The sequence below is a fragment of the Rhinolophus sinicus genome, chromosome 12 (assembly GCF_057876585.1).
Source record: "Rhinolophus sinicus isolate RSI-liver-muscle chromosome 12, RSI-T2T, whole genome shotgun sequence".
NCBI classification, from domain to species: domain Eukaryota; kingdom Metazoa; phylum Chordata; class Mammalia; order Chiroptera; family Rhinolophidae; genus Rhinolophus; species Rhinolophus sinicus.
The window spans coordinates 17,821,088-17,838,631 of NC_142512.1; the positions used below are offsets into that span (position 1 = coordinate 17,821,088).

A 17,544-nucleotide genomic window follows, 5' to 3' on the forward strand; every position below is an offset into this window, starting at 1 on the left:
TGCTTTTCAATCCACCAGGTCTCCCAGCCAGACAAGCCCACTGCAGCAGCCACGTCAGAAAAGCAGAGGACAGGATCCTTCCTTGTGACAGCCATTCATCTCTGTCCCCATTGTGTTCCCTCTCCTGACCCCTTTCCAACAAAGTGCCGGGCCTTTGTTGTTCCCTCCTCTGGGGGACGGTTGGGTTGCTGGGCTGAAAGCAGAAGCTGCCCCCACACAGCCCCACCTTCCTGTTTTCTAAATTCAGAAAGGGCCTCCCAGCAGGGGCTAGGGCAGGGCTTAGGAGAGAGGCAGGAGGTGACTCTGGGGAAGAGATTCTTCGAGGTGGAAAGCGGAAGGAGGCTTGGGGGCGTGTGAGGAATAAGGGTGTGCCAGGAGGTGGGCAACCTCAGAGGGCCCCACACTCAAGATCCCCACCCATGCCCAAGTGTGGCCCAGAAGCCTTCGAGAACCATGGAGTTGCTCAAACAACAGGTCAGCAGTGAGGGGAAGGGCCACACCACCAGGACTCCTCCTCAGTGGTCTGCTGCGCATAAGATTCCTGAGACCTCTGCAGGACTTCAGGGGCAGGGACGGGGCGACCTAGGGCATGGAGAGGAGGGGGTCCCAGTGATGGCTCAGCTGGAATTTCCTTCCAACCTGGCAGGACGGGGACAAAATTTGTGTCTGAACAATAATCTGATGTGACATCTCATGCACACCCGAGCTTTGGAGCCAAGTTCCCACCTGTCCTGACCGCTCAGGGATGATGACCAGAGACCTGGACAGGGAGACTCCAGCGCCAATGCTTCTGTGGCCTCAGGACTTAAGTGACTTAAGCTCTCTGCCCCAATTTCCCTCCTGTAAAACAGGGCTAATGAGAGGCCCTGCCGAGCCAGAGACATGTGAGGGTTCAAGAAGACCGTGTTTTTACTGGCATGGAGCAAGGACCCGGTAAGAGGTAGCCATTGTCACCAGCGCTTTTGTTTTTTTCTTTCTCTACTGATCTGCACCTAATGAAGGATACCTGAAATACTAGCGTTCCCCCAAACCACTTCTTAATCTCTCTCTCTCTCTCTCTCTCTCTCTCTCTCTCTCTCTCTCTCTCTCACACACACACACACACACACACACACACACACACACACCTGTTTCTCAATTCCCCCTCTTTCCTCTCCCGCAGCATGTCAGGGCTGGAAGGAACTCAGAGGTTGTCTAGTCCTACTTCCTCATTTCATACAGAATCAGAGGCCCAGAGAGGGAAGGAACTGGACCAAGGTCACACAGCAGTCAGAGGCAGGCCCAGGACAAGTACCTCAGGCTCCTATCTGGAGCCTCTTAGTCTGGGGCCCCTTTCTGCACATTCCCACCCCATCCTCTCCAGGGGATGCTGCCTGGGACATTGCTCAGCCCCTGGGGAAACCACACCCTCCTTTGCCATAGCCCAGAAGCCTGCAAGGGTCAGCTAAGGTCTCGCTTCACCCAGGACCTCTTGAGGGATCTAACCAGGCCCTCCTCAATCTGCTCATCCCCTGGGGTTTGCTGGGGGTGTGGAGGGACAGAGCTATGGGGAGCACCTTGGAAGTCTGTCTCCCTCCCTGCCCCCAATCATAGGTCTTGCCCGACAACCTCAACGTTTTCCTGGCAGGTAGAACACAAGGTCCCACATCCCAGGGACAGCCTGGCTCTTCCTGTGGGTCCTTACGTCTCTGCTTCTCACCACCTCCCTGAGGACAGTGATTTTTCCTGGACCATAGACTGGCTGGGAAGACTCAGTAAAGGCTTCCAGCATCAAAGCTGGTGCTGGGGTGGTATTTTTTGGACCTCTAATTTTTTTCTATTGTCCCACTCCACTGAGCTCTTGGGAAAGTGGAGAAGTCAGTTAGTTAAGCTCCATTTCCTATCAGAAACTAAGAGCAAATACTAAATGTCCACAAGAGGCCCCATTTTGCCAGCAGAGGCCCAGGAGACAAGCCACACATATGTACATGACTGCCTGGCCGGGTCTGGGAGACCCTCCAATCACACAGCTTTCCTTTGGGGATTCTGATCCGGTAGCTCTCTGCCTAAGGTTTCCAGGCAGGAATTCCCGCCTGGTCTCAGGAATTGTTTTCGCTTTCCCGTTCCCAAATCCCGAGATATATTTTCCACGATGAATCGTTTCCACAAAGTGATGGCCGATACTACCAACCACCTGAGTTCAAGGAGCCGATTTTCCTGATTTCCCAACCAACTTTTCTCGGGATTCGGGAACAGAAAAGCGAAAAAAATTCCTGAGAATGGATGGGAATTCCGGCCTGGAAACCCTATCTAGGCCTCTACTGGCTGTTCAAAAGAACCAGCTGGCTGTTGGAGCGGCCCAGTGGCTGAACTGCACTCACTGGCTCTTCTGTCCCTTCCCTGAGTGCTGGTTCTGTATGTCACTTCCACCCCTGGCACACAATAGGCACTGAATGAATAAAACTTGCCTCCACCCACAAATCCAGCAGCTGTTTGAAGGAAATTCCCTGTCAGTCAAAGCAGCTGATCCTGGAGCCCTCCAGGAAATGACCAAATCATGGCTTCTCCAACTTTTCAGCTAAAACTGCATAATGACAGAGAAGCATGAATATGTATATGGACATGGAAAGGAATCATCTCCTCAACAGGAGAGACGTGTGGGTTTTGTGGGGGGATTTGTTTTGTTTTGTTTGTTTGAAATCTCATATTTGGATTTAAAATTGATATGAATTTTGCAGACATGAATAATATATCTATCCGGCTTTGTACTGATATAACCATTATGTAACATCATTTCCCCAAATCTTCAAGCAAAATTGCTCCTTCATGAAGATGCCCATGAACTACTATGGCTTCGTGAACCCCAGGAAGCAGCACTAACCTAAGTTATTAAATAGGAAACATTTGCAGGCCTCAGGGTTTCCTATTAGCAAGGACAAGCTCTTTTTCCCTCTCCCTGTAACAGAGGTTCTTACCATTTTGGGGAGCAGGCAGCCCTCTGAGAACCTGAGCTATGGCCTTTCTCCCCAGAAAATGCAAAGGAGCACATAAACTCAACATCCTGCGCGTATCTGCAGGGAGTTCAAAGGCTATCTAACGTCCACCTTAAAAACCCTGCCTCGGCCTATCTCCCCTGGGCCCCAGGCCCCCCTCCCCCAGCCCCACTGTAATATAGAGAAGCTGTTGTCCACGAGGTTTCTCATGAAGAGGAGGGGAGAGGGTTAGTGACACAGCCACCAGGAGCGGGCAGGGTAAGGGCGGCTGAGGATGATAGGTTCGTGTGCATGTGTCAGGAGGCTGAGACCCAGGGAGACTCACAACCCCTGAGAGTCTTCAAATGAAGATCAATCATTTATTCTAGAACAGCTAAACCAGAGGGCCTACCCAGTGCCCTGGGTCTACCAGGCCCCCGCTCTCCACCCTTCTCACCATAAACATGTCTCCGTTTTCTTTCTTTCCTTTCTTCCCTTCCTGACAGTCCTCTCTACTTTTTCTTGCTCTCCTCTGGCTCTGCCTTACTCTAGAGCGGGGTGTCCAAACTTTTTTCAACGTTTTTCACCAAGGGCCATATGCGGTAAAATACACAAACAGCCGGGCCACTCACTCGAGGTGAAGTACGTATTGCCTCACCTGGTTTATTTAAGTAAACTAAATATATTTTTGGAATTTGCTGCAGGCCAATTAACAATGGATCGCAGGCCGCAGTTGGCCCGTGGGCCGCAGTTTGGACACCCCTGCTCTAGAGAATGGCATTACAAGATTCCAAATAGGGGCACCGGGGCTTCTCAATCCTGGAGTTAGATGTCATCGAGCCTGGAGGAAGCCAGGTGGATGAGATGACCTCAGACGGTGTTCTCCACCAAGAGTTGAGCTCCCAAATCCCAGAAACCTGAGAACCATGGAAAATTGATCACACCTAAACTAGGAGTGCCATTTTGGAGAACGGCCGGGGAGCCACTGAGAACTGGCGTTCCTTGATATCACTGATTGAATCCATAAAGTGTGGTGAGGTGCCTGGACGTCCTCTGAGACTTTCTCCTTACCTTGTAGGATGTGGTCTCTGTGCCCGGGCTCTCAACCTGCACCACAATGTAGGCATGTAAAAAGTTGGAGGCAATCATATCGGGGACAAATGGTGTGTTTTCTTCTTGGAAGATGATGGCCACGATGTCATTCCCAATGTGTCTCTTTCTCTGGAGCTAAAGAAAAAGTGGTCCATTGTCATAAGCCAGTTAGGAACATCCGGAAAGCAGAATAGATCTATACAGGAAATTCCACATTATTCTATCTTTATATGTAAACCCTGCAACTCGGAGACTTAGCTCTCCAGGGCGCTTTTTCTTTCAATCTTTAGAAGCCATCAAAAAAGAAAAAAAAAGTTAGGAAGATGCCCAAGTTGTTAGGTAGAGGTTAGCAAGCATCTTACTGAGCTCTACAGCATGCAGAGCCCTGACTCGGGACTCGGGGAAAAGAGTTAAAAGATGAGGGCTGGGTTTTGGCCTGGTAGAGTCTGTAATTGATACAGAAGAGACACAAACACAGATGAAGCCACCTGAGAACACAAACAAAGCCACTAGCCAGCAAGTGCTAAATCAGCTCCTGCACACAAATGCCTAACACTACGGGGGCAGAGAAGAGGGCAAAGTTAGAGGTCTGATGGTAATCTGAGAAGGCTTCCTGGAAGAAGAGATGGGGGGGACTTGATGGACATGTGGATGAGCAGGGATGAGGCGCCAGATAATTCTATACCAAAGGGGAGATGAGCCATGCTTAGAGAAACATGGGCAATCTGGCTTGGTGGAGGTCATGGGGGAGAGAGAAATCCAACCCCATTCAGTATCCCAAACTGTGCCCGGTGTTTTCACAGGCGATCTCCATCACCAAGCACCTACTGTGTGTCAGGAACCATGCTGGGCTGTTCACATGCATGATTGCAAACATAAAGCCCTCCTGTGTACCAAGTCCTGTCTAGGTGTTTACACATGCATTTGTTCCTTTATTAAGCACCTACTGCATGCAGGTGCTATATTTCACTTTGAATTTCTCATTTATTGAGGACCTGCTATATACTGAGCCCCATACTGGTCACTTTTACACAAATTTTCTCACTTATTCCACACACATCATCCCATTTCTTGGAAGAGAAAATTAATATTTACTCAGTCCTGCCGAGAGCCAAGCTCTGCGTCCTTCCCACTTAACACAGGTGAGACTAAAAGAGAGCTAGGCACAGAATAGCCCTCAGTCGCCGGCTGGGTAGGGGGTAAGGGGGGCCGTGAGGGAACAGAGACTGAAGGTAAAACACTGAGAGAAAACCTCCTTTGGATACAAAAGGAGTCCTGCTCCCATTTGTTTCTGGAACATTCAGTAGTTATTTTAGAGCCAAATCACAGTCTCATTTGCCAACTTCCTTTTTTCCAAAGACAGGCACTATGTTTACAATATCACATCTGTGCTCCCTCCCAACTCCCTGCTCAGAAATGCATGGGTCAGAGTCTGGTAAAAGGCCTACTTTCATTTATTATTTTCCTAGAGACTGAGAGGGCCATAAAGAGTGGGATGAGGCAAATGATGCAACAGCCAGGAAATCAACTGCTGGCATTAGGGCGCAAAGAGAAAAAATGCCAGGCCATCCCTGGGTACACACAGCTGTCAGAAGCAGCAAATGAGAGGGCGAGCAGGAAAACCCTGGAAGTGGAGGTCTCATCCAGGGTTCCCTGGTTGAGGCAGAGGCTGAATTCCTGCGTGCAGGCAGGTGAGATGAGGATAGGAGACTAAAAAAGCTGGAAGGTGGGGATTGTCTCATGCAATAACCAGCTTTACATCACTGGGGCAGGAGCGAGGGCAAATGCCTAATGGCCTGGACAGTGAACAGCTGTTACATAGGAAGCCTGCCACAAGCCGGGCATCGTACTAAGCCCTACATTCAGAACCATATGAACCACAGTCAGATCCCCACAATAGCCCTCTGACATACAGGGTGTTATGCCCATTTTACAGATGAGAAAAGTGAGGCCACAAGGTTAACCGGCTTGCCCAGGGTCACATACCCCTTCCTAAGTGCAGAACTGGCTTCAAGCTGACATCTGCAGACTCCATCATATACTGCTCTTCACCACCACCCTACATGACCAGGGCACCCGGGCTCTGCTCCCAGCTCTGCCCCTAATCAACTAGTAAACAGTCTTTTAACCACGTTGAGCTGCAGTTTCCCCATCAGTCCACGAGCCCTGTACTGCTTCCTGCACCCGGCTTCTGACGTGTGGCCTTGGCGAGATAACACAATAGAACAGGCTTTGACGAGAAGAACACAGCTGAACAGACTGGCCTCTTGATTATGAAAATGGGGGTGGGGGAGCGCAGTCCCTCAGGTAGATGGACCAGAAGCAGGCTTTCACCTCACACGCCCCGGGGCTCCCACAGCCCTCCTGACCCAGGTTACCTGCTGGGCGTCACCCTCAGTAAACGGCAGCTTTGTGGAGACGTGAAACATGATCTCCCTGTCCCGGAATGCCGTGTACACTGATTCCACTCCCGTCTGTCCGTGGGTCACATCCAGGCCTCCTCGGAAACTGTCAGTAAAACAACAGGGCAAGTGCCAGAGAAAGAAAGTGAGGGTGAGGAGGCAACTGGGTGCAACCTTCCCTAAGGACACGGGGGTAGGAGAACGAATGAGAAGACGCGGAGAATTGAAGGCTGAGAGACTGAGATGCGTGGAAACCGGGTAGATCTCCTCCTCTGAGCAGACGAGCCCTGACGTTCTAACCATAAACCCGTATTTAAAAGACAAAGGCAGAACCTCCATTTCAAGCTGTGGCTGTGTCCCCTCCACACCACAGGGTCATGTGGAAAGGGGGGTCATCCACCCACAATCACAGACAAATGCCACCCCAGGTACCAGGGGCCCCCACGGCTGGGCATGAGCCTTTGCTCTCTGCAAGGTCATGTCTAAGTCCTCAGCCCAGAGCCAGGGCAACTGGCCATCGTGCTGGATGGTGGCGAGCCCCAAGTGGGAATCTGGAGTCGGCCTGAAGAGGTGACAGATGCTTGACTTCTACTCAGCCAGTCCCTGATTAGAGACCCAACCACAGCAGCACCCAGCCTGGAGGTGTCCGACGAGGTCTCTGGCTATCTCCTCACAGACAAGGAAGAACAGTACTAAGGAACCGGGTGGGCTTCTAGGAGCTGCCCCTTCTTCCTTTACGGAAACAGGGCCACTGGCCGTGGAAGGAGGATGCGGGTTCCTTTAAGAAAATGAAATAAAATAGACCCTGGATATCAGTTCCCCCAAGCACTGTAATACGAGCCAGAAAATGTGCTCAGCCTGGCGCAGCAAAAAGCACGAAGGGGCAGGAGTCAGATGCTCCAGGTTCTAGACCTGCTTCTGCCCCTATGTCAGCACATGACCTTGGACACATCACTTAATCTCACTAGGCCTCAGTTTCTTTTCTCTATAAAATAAAGGGATAGGATGACGTGATCTCTGGGGTCCTTCCTGGTTTTAATATACTTTATTTCACTTATCCTAAGACACATTTTTTCACATTTTAATATCTCTGAAATCAGGATGCATCTTATAAAGACGGCATCTGAGAGTCAGTGGAAGGTAATATAATAAGAACAATAACAATAACGACTCCCAGTGTTTCCTCAAAGCACAGCACTAGCTTAAGCACTTCATGTGCATTTTAATCCCCAAACAACCTCTGGGGTTGGTACTGCCTTTATCTCCCTTTTCACAGATAAGGAAACTGAGGCTTGCAGAGGTTAAGTCACTCGTCCAAAGTTATAGAGCTAATAAGGGACGGAGGTGAGATTGTAACCCATCTGTTATTGACTGCAGACAGTAATGATGACCTTGAAGGAGAGAAAGATGGAGGAAGAGGAGGAAAAAGGGAGACGGAAGAAGAGGAGAGAAGGAAGCAGAGGAAGGAAGTAATTACTGAACACCTACCACCGTGTTTCCCCGAAAATAAGACCTAGCCGGACAATCAGCTTTAATGCGTCTTTTGGAGCAAAAATTAATATAAGACCCGGTCTTATAACATAGTAAAAATAAGACTGGGTCTTATATTAATTTTTGCTCCAAAAGACGCATTAGAGCTGACTGTCCGACTAGGTCTTATTTTCGGGGAAACAGGGTACCTGTTAGGCACGGAGCCAGGTGCTTTCATACATTAGGAGAGCCTATTAATTTGAGGGCTCAGCCGTGTGCCAGCCACGAAGCATAGAACAGGCTGGCCCGGTCTGAAGGCCCTTCCCAAATGTTGTCTTTGCCAAGGAAAATCACGGGCCAGAGTGTTCTAAGTAATAGCTGGATATCCTTTCTTAAGGATAATTGAAAGAAACATAGTAGACTATTGCATAGATTCCTGCCAGGCGAATTACTGTATTTCCACCAACTCCTAATTATCCTTTCTTTTTGTGCATGATCTAAAATGGATCGTTTCCCCCCAAAATGCAAAGGGCCCTCTTTCCTGGTTGCCTGGCAGGTGAGTGATAGGGAAGGTGGATTCATGTCACTCTCAGTCTGAGCCAAATGTAATTAGGAAGGCAAATCTGAGGTGCAGCAATTTCATCACGCATCCTAAGGCCAGATGTCAATGCCTTTCAGATAACCTGCCAGAATGGATTATCCCTGGGACCACCGTTTCCTTAGGAATGAGTGTTGCTCATTTGCTGAAAAACAATCCCATGTTTTTCATATGTGTTTAATTCTCACATGCCCTCCCTGAAACTCAGCTGTCACCCCTTGCCCTTCCTCTAGAGCCTCATCGATGGAGCCTTCACTTGGCTAAAACCCACCCTTTGAAGTCCTGCAGTGTGATCGTGTCTCCCAGCTGGTCCAAGAACTCCTTGAAAGCTGGGCTCTCTTCATTGTTCCCAAACAGCTCCTCCTCCTGGGTCTGGAAGTGAAACAGGATCAAGGTAGGAATTAGAAAAGTCTTCCTGGTGCCAGGGGAAGGAATGTGGTGGTCCCAATACCTGGTCCCTTTCTTCCTTTCTCCCTATACCCCACCACAGTCACCATCCAGTGGCTCTGTCCTCAAGAGGAGGAAGGACTGAGGCTCATTCAACAGAGATGGATTTTGGGGGCTAGTTAATGAGGACGTTCTCTTTGAACAAAGGCTGCTGGTTAGTACAAAAAGCAAAGCTGAAGCAAAGAGTTCTTAGACTTGATACCAAAAACACAATCCATGAATGAAAAATTAATAGTTGGACTTCTGACAAAGGACTACATAAAGACTTATCTAGACTACATAAAGAACTCTTAAAATTCAATAGTAATCAAAACCACAATGAGATAGCACTTCACACCCGCTGGATGGCTAGAATCAAAAAGACAACAAGTGTTGATTAGAATGTGGAAAAATCAGAACCCACAAACACTGCTGGTAGGAATATAAAATGGTGCCATCACTTTGGAAAACATTCTAGCAGTTCTTCAAAGGCTAAGCACAGAGTTACCATAGGACCCAGCAATTCTGCTCCTAAGAATATACCCAAGAGTAATAAAAACGTAAGTCTACACAAAAACTTGTGTATGAATGTTAACAGCAACATTCTTTATAATAGCCCCAAAGTGGAAACAACCAAAATGTCCATCAACTGACAAATGGATAAACAAAATGTGGTGTATCCATACAATGGAACATTATTCAGCCATAAAAAGGAATGAAGTGCTGACACATGCTACTATATGGATGAACCTTGAAAACAGTATACTTGGTGAAAGACACTAGACACAAAGGGCCACATATTTACGATTCATTCATGTTAAATGTCCAGAGCAGGCTAATCCAGAGACAGAAGGCAGATCTGTGGTTGACAGGAGCTAGAGAGAGTAGTAATGGAGAGTGACTGCTCATGAGATAGAATTTCTTTTGAGGGTGACGAAAATGTTCTGGACTTAGATAGTGGTGAGAGTTGCACAACTCTGTGAATATACTATAAGCCACTGAATTGTACACTTTATTGAGACATAATTCACATACCATTGTAAATTCTACGGTATGTGTGTTATACCTCAATAAAGTTATTATTTAAAAAAATTTAACTTAACAGTAAAAAATACTCCAATTAGAAAATAGTCAACAGTCTGCTATCTTAACAGGAGAGTTAGATGGGGTTTATTTATGTCCTGAAACCAGCATAGGGATTTCATGCAACAAATGTTCATATTAAATGTTCCCCAGCTATAGGTTTGCAAAACAACAATCTGCCTAGTTGGTTTTTTCAAAAAAAGACTTTTATCTCCCTGCACGCCCCCATCTTGCCTCAGCAGCATCAGGTACATCAACAACAGAGAGACTCCTTCTCAGAGGTGGATGGTTAATGGTCGGTAATTATAACTTTGCTGGAACATTGGATTGTAATCGCCTTATGAAATCTGCTTTGGTAAATTTCACAAGCAAAGAACTTTAATTAGGTGGGTTATGTTAGTAGAGTTGTACAAAATAAAAATACAATTATGTGAAAATCATCAGAGCAGCTACCTGAATAATCTCCCTTAAATTATAAGATTTATCTGGGTTGATCTTTCAGCTCCTCAACTCTTCACTTAATTAGAGTGTTTGTCAGTGATCACATGTGTCTTGTGGTCTAATATCTTCAGACGAGGAAGTTAGCTATCATCTAGCCAAGAGAGACAACATCATGCGCCAGAAAAGAAAAAAAAAAGCACAGATAATACTGAAAGCTATCGACAGACCTTCCATTAACAGGGCCCAACTTTTTATTCATTCATTAATTCACATAACAAAAAATTATGAGTGTGATTATATAAAGTCACCATGCTAGGATCTTAAATGATACAAAGATGAAATGGGTGTGGAACCTTTTTTCATAAAACCTAGGAAACATTAACCTGTTCATCAGGCCACGTCTCAGGATAGCAGTGAACATTCATGGTAGGAAAAATGGGAAGTTTGTGGTCAAATAAGTATGGGAAATACTAAGTTCAACAAAGTGACAGAGTTCTTTACTTGGGGGGGGGGGTTCTTTACTTGGGTAACAGCCTTTAAAATATTCCTATATAACGGAAGACCCTCCAAGTCATTTTTCACAGAGGACCTCACCAGACTGGTGTCTCATGGAACACACGTTGAGAAACATGATTTGGCCAACTAGCTCCAAAGCAGCGTGTAAGTGCTATAAGAGACCGAGGAGGGTGAGACGGGTACATTGTTTAACAACCAATCCTGGTGATGCCTGATTTCCATGGTGTAAATACTTCTCCCTTGGCTGGTTGATTTCAAGCTACAAACATGAAGTTGCTGAACACAGATTTGGGAAGAGATGCACACAATTGGCTCGAGCACACTAGTGAAATCTAGGTCAAGAAAGCTATTCCCAGCTGGGAGGAGGGTGGGCAAGGAGAGAGCAGCTTGCGCTAATCCATTCCCTCTACCTGGTCTGATAGTCTGATTTGTCTTGTGCAGACAGCCCATAGATAAACATAAGCTGAGGCAGTCAGCAAGAATTAGAAGTTACTGTATGGAAAACTGCATTACCATTCAAAGGCTTTGTAGGCCTCTCTTCATAGCCTACCTTAAAGATTCTGCTACCTCCAGTCTAATGCATATTCGAAATGTGGTCATGGCATTCCGAATACAGAAGAACCTAGTGCAGGGTTCCTATGCTTGAGGGAGGGGGAAAAAAGAGTCCCTGGTGATAAACCACAAGATACAGTGACCAGTATGAATTCGTGGTGCTTACCTGCCTGGCTTTCTGATAAATGACCCCAAATTTGAAGGTATTCTTGACATCGTGCTCGTCATACGACACAATCATTTGGGAGGCCTGGAGAATGTAGGAACAAAAAGTCAGATTGTTTATTAACATGGAGGCAAGTGAGGGAGCAAATGGAAGGAGAAGCACCCATTTTGGTGAAGAATGTGCCCCCCTGACACAAGACATCCACACGTATGGAAAAGGAGAAAGGGTAAAGTCGGAAGTAGACGCTCAGGATGCAACTCTAAAGGTTTTTGCTAGTTCTCAACACCTGGGTGTCCCCCGCCAGTAACCACACCTCTGGCTCACCCCTTCCATTCCCATCCAGACGGGCCAGCCAGGGCTTGGACACACAAGGAGTCCAGCAGGACCCAGGGAGCTGACTTCACCCCCACTGTTTTATCTGTGGTGTAAAAAGTGAAGCCAGGACCCCAAAATGGACAAGTGACAATGACACTAGCTCTAATTCCACCTGTCATCAGCAATGTCACTTGCACAAGGCACTGCTCCTGCCCAGACTTTAATCCCCCTTATCCATACATGAGAGGTCTACAAGGAGACCACGGTAAGAAGGGACGCACCCTAAGACAACATGCAAAGAAAAAGAACAACACCCAACCCCTGGTTCTATCTAATTTTCTATTGCACTTCAGAGAGTTGGTGTCCGGGGGTCAGAAACACTAAACTCTAATTTTGAGTCGGCTGCTTTTACCTGTGTAGTTTCAAGTGAACCATTGAACTTCTCTGGGCCTCAGTTTCCTCATTCATTAAGTGGAAATGTGTGGTTGACCCCCAGAGCAGCTATTCTCATCATCATCGTCATCATCTATGTAACCCCCCAAAAGTTCATAGAGGAACAAGGTCATTGGGAAAGAGAAGATGTGGGTACTATGGGAGTATCCTCTGCAATAAAAAGGAATGATCTGACCTCGTGTTATCCTACCAAAAGAACAACCCAGGCACGACTTGTGGGCCGGAATACGCGGCCCGTGTCAGGTAGCCACCCATGACATCTCTCAGCTGCCTGAGGAAATGGACCCTTTCCCAGCTCCCGCTGGAACAGCACTGCTGGCTGACCCGGAGGGAGCCTCCCACTCCTGCCTGGGTGAGTCAAAGGAGCAGAGCAGCTGCCCCACCAGAGAAGAGGCGCCCAGCCGTGGAGACCTTCCAAGGAACGTTCTAAACTCTGTGAATTTTAAAAACACACACACGTCTCAGCCCGATTAACATCCCAGCTGGACTAGGCTGTCCTTCAAATATAGAAAACATGAAAATACAGCTGTGCCTTCATTATTCCCAGCGCAGGAGGCTTTCCAAGTTATAGAGAGAACTATGCAAATGAGCATCGTTCGGTTCTCTCAGTGGATATGATTTGACAACAAAAATTGCCAAACTTGTAGTTAAGTTAGGCCTTTATGATGGGGTTTTAATGTTTGGTTAAACCTCACTAATTCAGCTTTAATTATAAAGAGGAGGGCAGTCTGAATGATAGAAAATGTTCAGTGGAGTGCAGCATATTACTGGTAAGTGCCTACAGATGCTCAGAGAGCTAAGAAGAGGTGCATGAGAGAAGAAGGGCTCTGGCACATTCTCTGTGCAGGAGAGGACCCTGCCATTAGCTCAGCCACTGCGTAGGGATAGAGTGTCCTGCCCAATCATGAATTGAAGGCATTTGTTCCAGGGGGTGCTGGATGGCCCAGCCAGGACAGGGCCTCTCCTCCCCGCCAAACAGTGTACCTCGTGGTTCCTGGTTGTCTGAGCTGGGACTCAGGGAACGGACTGAACCAGCCCCAGCAAGCCTCAGCTGCCACAGGGTTGGCCCAAGTACAAGCTCAGAAACACAGCCCTGCTTCCATGTTCTCCCTCTAGACCCTGCTGGCTCGTGCACAGGGTCTCTTCCTGTGGCCAATCTGAAGCAATTCACTGTCCGTGGGTGATTTAAGTCCTGTCATGCCGTAATTGTTCCTGAGTGGGTTTGTTAGTTTGTTTGGTTATTATTGCTCCTCTCCACACCCCACCGCCATGCCCACATCAGAACTGGGGTCAAGATCAGGCCAAGCCTAACGAAACTAATAACAGACAACCAGGGCCAGGCAGGGGCTTGTAAGGCCTCAGGGCTGAGGTAACCCTGATAATGAGGAGTTGCAGTTTGGCCTTTTATATTTTAGTGGAGTTCTCTGCCTTCTGCCCACCCCCCAACCCTCCACGAGGGCTGACCATATCTCCACCAGCTCCACAGCTAGAAATAAAATCATGGAGGTTTATCATGGAGACCCCACAAAACCCCACCAAGATGCAGAGAACTTCCCTCAGAGTCACAGGGGTGCAAATCCATGCTAAACAAGCCACAGAGCCCCAGGTAAGGGAAGAGGGAAAGGTCCTCACCTTGGGGTACAGGACAGGGCTGAATTTCAGCCCCACTGCGTCATCACAGAAAGCCTAAGAGGGAGAGAGAAACACACAGTTCAGGGGCGATGTCCTGGAGAGCTTCTGGGCTCCTCTGCCCACGACAGAAACAGTATGGGAGGTCTTGACCTGCAGGGTCAGGAGGCCTCGGGCCGAATCCTGGCTCTGCTGCTCACTTACGTGTGGCCAGGAAAGTCAACGAAACTTCCTGGGGTTTCCTAATGAAGTGAGGCCACAGCAGGTATTGGGCACAGTTCTGCCCAGCACTGCCACTCCTAAAGTGTGGGTCCAACCCAGCCCAGCTGACCATCCTTCTCACCCCACTTTGCTCAGTTCCCAAGTCCCCGGTATCCCACAGCAGTGACACAGGCCCGTCCACCATCTGATGGCTCCTTACCTGAAGGGGTCCTCCATCTGGACCAACAGCCTGACTGTCCTGCCCAACTCTCCTCTGCCATGAAGGCTGCCTGGCCACCTCCTCCCCTTCCTCCTCTGAAGTCCTACTTTCCATATCCAGCCCTGTCTTTCCATGTCTCTTGTCTCCTAAACTCGCTGTGAACTTGGGGGCAGAGACCATGGGTTACATCAAGTAGCCTCAGCAGCAAGGATGAGCTGGGAAGGTGTCGGGAAGATAGAGGATCCTCCATGCAGTCAAGAGACAAAAGGTCAAGTGGCCTTCCTCTACACAAGGGTAAAGCCCACCCCAGTCAAGCCTGCACCCCTACCCCAGAGGCCAGCCCTGGGCTAAAAGAGAAAGTCAGCTTCTCTCAGGGGTTGGTTTTTACCTTTGCAATCTGAGGGATGCTGGGTAACTTGCTCAGTCCAGCCAAGGGAATCCGCTCATGCACTGTCTTCACCTTGGACCTGCAAAAAGAGAAAAGAGTGACAAGAAATGGAGTCAGTGAGGAAGGTAGCTGAGATCATGCCAGGCCGCAAAGCAGGGACATTTGCTTCATGTCTCCCCAGGGCAGACCTGTCTCGTTTCACCAACCCAGGCTTTGGGCATCACTCAAACAGTGGGAAAATGAAATCCTACACAGGTACCTCATGGGAGGTCTATACTTAAATAACCTGCCTGGTCAAGCTGACTAAAACCAGGATATGGGAAAAGCAAATAGTCACTTTCAAGTTCACCAGTATTTTTTGGTTTGTTTGTGGGGGTTTTTGTGTTCTCCCAAAGAATTGGGCACAGCTTCTGAATATATTTGGGTTCTCACAACGAAATTTTTATGAAAAGAAAATCTAGTATTTGAAAACCTGGATTTACTCAAAATATAAATGGGGTGAAAGTTGCTTCATAAAAGGGATTCACCATAAGACTCTAAATTTAGCCTGTTCCCGATTCATTTAGCACATCATGAAAGTGTTGAATTTTACTGAATGCTTTTCTGCATCTGCTGAGATCATCATGGTTTTTAATCTGTTAACCTGGTGGATTACATTTCTGTTGAGCCATCTTTTCATTCCATGGGTAAAACTCCACTTGCTTATGTATTATTTTTTCATATCCTGCTGAATGTAATTTGTTAATATTTAGAGTTACACATGTGTGTTCAATAGCAACACTGGCCTTTTTTTTTTTTTTTTTTTTTTTTTTTTTAATACTTTCCTTGTCAGGTTTGGATATTCAGGGTATTAGTCCAGCCTCATAAAATTGCTGGGGCGCTTCTCATCCTTTGAACTAGTTTGGGATACCATAGGGATTTTCTGTTCCTTAAAGGTTTGCTAAAACTCATCTGTAAAACGTCTGGGCCTGCTGTGTTTTGTGGGAGGTTACCTTTGGCTACCAATTCAGTTCTTTAATGGTGAATGTTTAGGTTTTTCTACCCCTTATTGAGTCAATTTTGGTATCTTATATTTTTCTACAAAATTATCCATCAAATGCATTGACATAAGTTGTTTTGGGCCTTGTCTTAGGGCTTCATCTCTATCTGTAGTTGTGTTTCCCTCCTTCATCGCTGTAATACTGTCTTTTCTGTTTTCCTTAATCAGCCCTTGCTGCGGGTTTATCTGTGAATCTTTTCAGAGAGATAGCTTTCGGTTTTGTTGATTGTCTCTCTTCTTTCTTCTTAATATTTTTGCTTTCTACTTCACTAGCTTGTTCTTGTCTTTTTCATTTCCTTCCTTCTATTTTCTTTGAGTTTTTCTACTATTCTTTTTCTAACTTCCTGACCCACATGCCTACACAATTAATCTTTCTTCTTTCTCACTACGGCATTTAAAACTATACATCTTTCTCTAAGTACCACTTTACTGCATCCCACACATTGCTAGGTAGTATTTTCATTGTCATTTAGTTCTAAATATTTTGTCAGTTCTTTTGTGAGTTCCCCCTTTCGCCCAGGAGTTATTTAAAAGGATTTCTTTTAACTTTCCCAATGTATGAGTTTTTTCCTTCAGTATTTTAATTGTTGAGTTCTAATTTAATTTCCTTATATTCAAGGAACATAGTCTGTATGATATTAATTATTTGAAATTTATTGACTTAATATACACACTTTGGTTTTCATGTTCAGTGTGGGTTTGAAAAGAATATATTTTTTCTTTTGTTGAGTTCAGGCAAGTATAGTAGGAAATCAAATGTGTTAACTGAATTGGTCAAATCTTCTATATTTTCACAATTTTTTGTCTGCTTGGTCCATCAGTATAGGAGAGATGTTATTGAAATCTCCCATTATAACAAAAGGTTTGTCTATTGCTTATGTCCTATCAGTTTTTGCCTTTTCTAAATTCAAGGCTATGTTACTAAGTACAAGTTCACAAGTTCGTGACTACTCAATCTTCTGGCAGTCACGACTGTTCTCTTTATCATCATGTAGGCTGACGCCTCTGAGGGGGTCCAGTAGAGGTCATCTTTCCCTGCCCAGGTTATGAACAAATTCAGCAACAAACGAAAAATTAAGAGTGGGAAGTCAAAATAACTCCTGTGTTACTGATGAAGGCCAAGAGGAAGCACATAGCTTAGCCTGAAGATGAACTAAATCTCTTCACTAAACCCCAGAATTCCCCACCCAGTCACAGGCCCTGCTACATGGAGGCAAGCCTCCTCTCGTGGGGTCTGCTCAGGTGGCACTTTTAGTACAGGAGAGCAGAGGGAAGCCCTCGTGGCAGCTAGCTCCAAGAGGGTAAAGGGAAGGAACACAGATACACATGTCAAGTTCTTGCTCCCAGATTCACCTATGAGAGAAGGTGGAGAGAGCCAGGGCTGTTACTCAGACGTGTTCCCGCCCATCCAGCAGGAAACATTGGGAATGGGAAGAAGTGTTGCCAAGTTACAAAGGAGTGTTCCCTTTATCCCTTTTAATGCTTTTTTCCCTGAAATTCTATTCTGTGTGGTATTAATAGTTCAACATCCACTTTCTTGATTAATATTTTCCTAGCATCCCTTTTTTCATTTCTTAATTTTAAATCTTTCCACATAGTTTT

At 46.7% G+C, this 17,544-nt stretch overlaps 1 protein-coding gene across 17 annotated transcripts in view; it reads right to left on the reverse strand.

The window, feature by feature from the left end:
• RAP1GAP2 (RAP1 GTPase activating protein 2) overlaps positions 1-17,544 on the reverse strand; it is a 206,937-nt gene that overhangs the window by 26,149 nt on the left and 163,244 nt on the right. For all 17 annotated transcript variants that reach the window (XR_002139499.3, XM_088802006.1, XM_019755481.3 and 14 more), the window contains 6 exons: positions 14,904-14,982; positions 14,098-14,151; positions 11,698-11,781; positions 8,785-8,885; positions 6,422-6,551; positions 4,023-4,178 (listed from right to left, as the gene is read on the reverse strand). Coding sequence is in view for 16 of the 17 variants with exons in the window: in XM_088802006.1 (XP_088658132.1) it covers positions 4,023-4,178; positions 6,422-6,551; positions 8,785-8,885; positions 11,698-11,781; positions 14,098-14,151; positions 14,904-14,982 (604 nt within the window). In the remaining variant the exon portion in view is untranslated. The remainder of the gene's footprint in view (positions 1-4,022; positions 4,179-6,421; positions 6,552-8,784; positions 8,886-11,697; positions 11,782-14,097; positions 14,152-14,903; positions 14,983-17,544) is intronic.